Source organism: Cyphomyrmex costatus, unplaced genomic scaffold (assembly GCF_001594065.2).
Source record: "Cyphomyrmex costatus isolate MS0001 unplaced genomic scaffold, Ccosl1.0 scaffold122, whole genome shotgun sequence".
Lineage (NCBI taxonomy): Eukaryota > Metazoa > Arthropoda > Insecta > Hymenoptera > Formicidae > Cyphomyrmex > Cyphomyrmex costatus.
The window spans coordinates 1,077,194-1,084,047 of NW_017275196.1; the positions used below are offsets into that span (position 1 = coordinate 1,077,194).

Consider the following 6,854-nt stretch of genomic DNA (forward strand, 5'->3'; position numbering starts at 1 on the left):
CTCCCCCCTCCCCCCCCTCTCTCTCTCTCTCTCTCTGTCTGTCTGTCTGTCTGTCTGTCTGTCTTTAATTGTAAATTATTCAATGCATAAAAATGATTTTTTAAAGTACATTAATTCTTTAATACAATTGATTAAATAATGCACACACACAGACAAAATTTAAGATAATTGAAAAATTTCAATATGCACAACTATATACATATATGTGCAAGTTTTATTCATTGAAGTAGTGATGCAACGGCATCCCTAACCGTTCATGTAAATATTTCCGCGAAAATATTGCAGTTGCATAATAAATGCGCGTCACAAGTGCGAGCGGAATGTACGCTCGGCGACCATGCGATACACATCCTTCCACCTACGGCAATTTGCCCTGTTGTGCTCGAGAGACAAAGGTCATTGTCGAGGGACAACAAACGTGGTAGCAAACACTGTCAGGACAGCTCATCGGTCAGTTCAGTAAGTGCAATACACAATAATCCATATTAATTATCTTTTATTATTGAAAGTCCTCTCGCGAAGAAACAAATATAAAATATAATCTTATATCGTATTCAGTCAAGGCGATTCGTCGTGCCTAATAACAAAGTGTGCGATTATTTGTTCTAAACTGACACTAAAATAATATCGCAAATTAAATTGACAAGCAATTTAATATTATTGATATTTAAATAAATATCTTAGAAAAAGTTGTTAATAATTTGATGCCTATAAGCGCGTCTTAAAAACTGTAAATAATTAATATTATCACATACCTCGATGATCGAATTGGAAAGACTTGAATTTGAATCTCAGCTGAGGTAATATATTTTGCAATAAATTATTTACAGTTTTTAAGATGCTTATTAACATCAAATTATTTACACACAACTTTCTAAGATACTTGAGAAAATTAAAATTAAAATTATGCTATCAAACAGAATTCTAATGAAATGTCGTATAATAGGGTGTTTTCCTGAGCTGCAGTAGTGGATCGAATCAGCAACCAGCTATGTCTTTTCAAATTACACCACCGGAAAATACAACGCCGCTTTTGGTTTTTATAAATCCAAAATCGGGCGGCCGGCAAGGGGAACGAATGTTACGAAAATTTCAATACGTTTTAAATCCTCGTCAAGTTCACAATTTAGCAATCGGCGGGCCTATGCAGGGCCTGCAGATGTTTAAGGATGTAGAAAATTTTAACGTGATCTGTTGCGGTGGTGACGGAACAGTTGGCTGGGTTCTAGAAACCATGGGTACGTATCGCGATTTAATTACAATGTGTGTGTACCCAATTAAATTCATCCCGAAACCGCGAGTAAAATGAATAACGGTTGTACAACGACACGTAAAAGCGGTGCTTTGTAATAAATTTTGCAATATTGTGTGCTAATTGTTAATCATACATGTATTAAATCCGATAATAGGTTCATCGACTATAAACTAGCAAATAACATGGATTTTAATAGACCTTCCCTTATTAACCGATTACATCATTTCAATGTTGCTTTCCGATGCCGCTTTAATTGATTACTAATAATGTTTAATTAACGTTTAACGATAACCGCATGTTGTAATCACTGCTTTCATGACTATTTCATCCAGATCGTGTGCAATTCGAGAAACAACCTGCCGTTGGCGTTATACCTCTTGGTACAGGCAATGATCTTGCCAGGTGCTTGCGTTGGGGTGGTGGTTACGAAGGAGAAGCGGTACACAAAGTACTGAAGGTAAAGCATACAGTATACATTTTTAATATGCGTTCTAATATATTTGCTAACGTTCATATTCCAAAGTGCATATTTTAATATACGTTATAATTCATTGGGAAGAATTTTGAAAATGGGGGTGAACCAAAATATTTTGATTATATCCATCAGAGAATTTCGATTATCTCAATTAGAATTCTAATAAATTTAATCAGAAAATTCAGATTTGTCCATTTTTAATCAGAATTTCAATTAGTTTAACTGGACATTTTTCTCAGTGTTCTAATTTATAAGGAATACGACTAAGTGTTCCCCTTCGATTTTAATAAGCTTTGAATGTGTTAAAATACAGATAAAAATAAGAGAATATTGTTGTATAATTGTTTTCTCGAATGTTAATGAATGAAATCCTCCCTTTAGAAAAAACGGTTTTTCCTTTCCGAGTGACTTGTCAAAGATATAAAAAAAGTTTTAAATAGAAGTTGAATGGTTTCAAAAGTACTTTATAATAATGATAAAAAACTTCTCTCTCTCTTAAACAAAATTTTTTATTTATTAGAAACAAAGAACTAAAAAGATTATTATTATCATGAAGTATTCTTTAAACCATTTAACTTTTCTTAACAAATTTTTTAATATCTTTGACAGTTATACGATATTTATTTAGAAAATAGAATTAAAAGAAAAAAATGTGTTCAATGGAAGGTTTCTCTCTTAACGTAAAAAATACATATTTTTTTTGTCTATATTTTAACATATCAAAAGCTTATTAAAATTGAAGAGAAACATTTAATTATGTTTCCTTATAAGAAAATATCTTCTATTTTTATATCTCAGTAAAATGTCAGATGTTTTATTATTTAATATTTAATGTCAAATTACACCGTGGAAATTCGCTACATGAGAACCTTAACAATTCGCAGAAAATAGAAAAGGCAACGCAAGTGATGATGGATCGCTGGCAAATAGAAGTGGATCAAAAGGACGAGAAAAAACCAAATCAAGATAGTATACCATATAATATCATTAATAATTATTTCTCGGTTGGCGTCGACGCTGCTATATGTGTGAAATTTCACATGGAAAGGGAAAAGAATCCCGAGAAATTTAATAGTAGAATGAAAAATAAACTGTGGTACTTCGAATACGCAACCACGGAGCAGTTCGCTGCTAGTTGTAAAAATCTACACGAAGATCTAGAGATAATTGTGAGTATAGTTATATATGTACACTAAGAAAAATATTTACTATATCTTAATACATATTTTTTTTCATTAGTACTTTAGCGAAATATTTACTCAGGGTAAATAAATATTTATCCAATAAAAAAATGATATTAAATTAAATCAAATTAATGGTTTTTGTATCAAATAAATACATTTTTATATTTAATAAATATTTAGGTAGTGTTATTTAAACGAGTATTTATTAAAATTCAATATATATTTTGTCAACCTGTATAATATATATGCATATGTAATTCTTCGTTCGGTTAATGAAGGGTTAAGTATACCGAATAGAGTCAAAATATTCAAATACCAAACGCGGAGTAAGAATTAATTATCCAGTTCCGTTCTAACATCGCCCTAAATACGTACAGTCAGATCCGTAATCAATCAATTCAACGGAATCAATGGAATTCGTGACGCTACATGCATTTCATCGATTGCAGTGCGACGGTACGCCCCTGGATTTAGCGCACGGTCCATCTCTACAAGGAGTCGCATTGCTAAACATTCCTTTCACTCACGGAGGTTCGAACCTCTGGGGCGAACATCACCCGCGGCACCGTCTTGGCAAGCGAAAAAAGCGACCCGACAAAGAACTCAGTACAAGCAGCTTCAATTCCGTAGATCTCACGGCCGCTATTCAAGGTGAGCTCAACTCGCGAAATAATTAATTCTCTGATATATGTAATATTCCCGCGTTTCGCAGAAAAACATATATAGTACAAATAGAATACGAAGAAGCATTTAGTAATATTTAGTACTTACCCACTATCCGTAGACATCGGGGACAATCTAATAGAGGTAATTGGTCTGGAGAACTGTTTGCACATGGGTCAAGTGAAAACTGGACTCCGACATTCCGGCCGGAGGCTGGCCCAGTGTAGCAGCGTCACCATCATCACGAGTAAACGATTTCCCATGCAAATCGATGGTGAACCTTGGATGCAGGGTCCTTGCACGGTGAGCTGAAATAAAACAATAAAATTTGAATATTTATTCAAATGTGACGGAAAGTTGTGGGACATGTGAGCCAGATTTTTTCTTTAAAATTTTATCGAACTTCTGTTAAATTTTATCGTTTTGTGCTGTTTGATTTATATAAATATTAATTTAGAATATATAAATTCTCATTCCCAAATTCATATAAAAAATTAGTTACCAAACATATTTTGTTTAACAATGTTTAGTAAATATTTAGTAAATATTGATTTATAATAGTAATAACCAAGCGTTTGATAATAATTTAAAAAGTAAGATAATATTTAGCGTTTAGTTAATTTTAGTATTATATGTATTTGAATATTTGATTGAAATTGTTTTACTAAAATTTTAATAACTATTATCTAAATTCTACTGTTATTACCAAACAGTGTATTAAATTATGGAACATAATTAATATGTGATAATTATCTTCATATGTTGATATTGATGACTTCATGTTTAAACTTTAAATTAAATGGAAAGACTAAAAATGTTTTCTCGGCGCAGATTCGTATTACACACAAAAATCAAGTACCGATGCTGATGGCACCACCGCCAGATAAGAGCAAGGGCTTCTTCCGATTCTTAAAGAGATGAACGCAGCAACTTTACACTTTTACCGAAGGAGGATACATTACCGAGTGAAAAGATCAATTCTGTCTCTACCCAGTTTTGTCATAGTCCGGCACGTTTATTCCTCTTTATTACGGCGGAAATGTATCGGTTCCATCGTATATATAGTCGCAGCTTCGATACACGTCTAAACGCGAAAAACATAAGCGTCAACGCGCCTTAGGTATATTCTTGTGTACAGTATTTTTCAAAATAAACGAAATTTTATGTCCTAGTCTTAGACCACGCCAAGCGGTAGGCTCGACCATCTTAAGCCTTTCTAACGTTAGAGATTTCCAATCCGTTCGTTTGCCCTTAACTGGTAAAATATGGATATCAAACGAGAAAAGAAAATCAGTTCGCCGTGTACGATATGTACATAATAATTCTGTCGCTAAAGCTTAATGTCGTCTTTTAGTCGCGAGCTCGATAGATTTAATTTACGAATTTGCTTCAATTAAAGTATCTTTCAAATTTAGCGAAAACAAGCTCGTCGACATAAAGACGTCGCCTTTCCAGTTAAGGGTTAATTAAATTACCTCGCGCAAATATCAGTCGCACAGCGAGTGTTTTCACGTTGCGAGTTTTAAGTCTACCGCTTCTTACATGTGCAAATCGACCGGCGCATGTAATTACGCAGCAAATAGACGACATATTAATACGGCGAGTATTGTGCGGTATCGTGCAAACGAGAGTGGAGTTGAAACCACTTCAACTTAAACGCGGATGTGGATATGATTCTTTCAAGATCTATCGCCGAATAATTAGCGTCTCTAGCGTAGAAGGATGGACAAAGCAGATGGACTGGACTGGTCGACATTTTCGCTTGTGATACGTGATATATTCCTAATTCTGGTTCTCCTTTGCACGAATCCGTCCGTCAAACACGAATTGCATACTTTCCTCAATTAACTCTATAAGTTTTTTGTACCAAGGCTTAGCCGTAAACGCTTAATAAGGCATAAATGATGACTTATTAATTTATTTACCTGTACGATGTATTTATTTATTTATTTTTCACGTACTTTATAAGTCACGGCAATATATCATAAGCATATCAAATGCGATTGCGTAACATGTTGTAATATTTGGTATAATATTCGCTGTTATAATAATTGATTAAATACTTATTATCGCAAAAAATTGTGACGCGTCACTAAATATTATTTAATTTAATTCGCGAATTATAATCGAATAGCAAATATACAACCTGCGTTTATATTATTTTGAATATTTATTGTTTTTGATAATTGTACATATAATTATTATACTTTTTACATTCATACTTCACATTCATGTCTTTACACTCTTCGTGCCCATAAAGAATTATAACTAAATTTCTCTTGTATATCCATTAATATACGTTGTCTTATTACATGTATAAAACCGATATTCTACCTATATTATTAATAATCCTATGCTGATCTGAGTAACGGTTGCTTCTCAACGCGCTTCTCTTCTCTGCTATTGTTATTCCAATTCAAACTTTGTACCTCAATGACGATCGATTCAATATCATTTCTTAAGATTTTCCGTAAACGTTAAGAAAGAAAGTAGCCCCTCTTAATATAGCCATTAAGTGTATCGTCTATTAAATCATAGATTCTATATTTCCGTGCATTTATTAGACACATTTTGTTAGTACAATATAAAATCTGAGATATATCAATTTTAAAATAGTAAAATGAAATTTTGTTTTTGTAATTATATATACATATATATATATATATATATGCGCAGCCAAAGAAATAATGTATACAATACGATTTAAAATCCCGCAGGGACCATCTCGATATATAAATGATAAAGATTTTAAATTTTCATATCTTCGTGCAGACTTCGAGATTTTAATCTTTTGTAATATTTAAATTGTCATTTTTACGACATCTCTCGCGGCAATTTAGATTTTACTTGCGTCAAATGTCTTACGCGGAATAAATTGAAGAACAACGCGTGATTGACAATTAATTGATTCTAGAGCAACAAGTACTATATAAGTGGAACTTTTACATAGCATAGTTTACATTTATGATAATTCAAAGTACAACATTACACCTTCACTAGATAGATGGTTTAGCTTACTCTTCACTCACTGATCACTCATGATCGTCATTGTTTTTGTATCGCAATTGCGCATATAATTTACGTCACGATTAACGCGGTCGATTAGTCGCTAGATATAAATCGAAATACTACGCTTTATAAATAAAAACTTGTAATCGATGAAGGAAAATGTTTTAATTTTCGAGTCGTTACCTACTAGCGAGTGAACTCTTAGGAAAATAAAAAAACGATGAGAGTGAAAAAATCGCCGCGGGGACATACAGGAGTCTGTCCTTGC

The 6,854-nt window shown here is 32.9% G+C and overlaps 1 protein-coding gene across 1 annotated transcript in view; it reads left to right on the forward strand.

The window, feature by feature from the left end:
• The window catches only part of Dgk (diacyl glycerol kinase 1), a 101,716-nt gene extending 96,169 nt beyond the window's left edge, over nt 1-5,547 (forward strand). Inside the window, exons 12-18 of the mRNA XM_018547626.1 lie at nt 286-459; nt 947-1,238; nt 1,588-1,712; nt 2,615-2,899; nt 3,364-3,565; nt 3,699-3,880; nt 4,409-5,547. Of these exons, the coding sequence (XP_018403128.1) occupies nt 286-459; nt 947-1,238; nt 1,588-1,712; nt 2,615-2,899; nt 3,364-3,565; nt 3,699-3,880; nt 4,409-4,498 (1,350 nt within the window). The 3' untranslated portion in view covers nt 4,499-5,547. The remainder of the gene's footprint in view (nt 1-285; nt 460-946; nt 1,239-1,587; nt 1,713-2,614; nt 2,900-3,363; nt 3,566-3,698; nt 3,881-4,408) is intronic.
• The last annotated feature ends 1,307 nt before the right edge of the window (nt 5,548-6,854 follow it).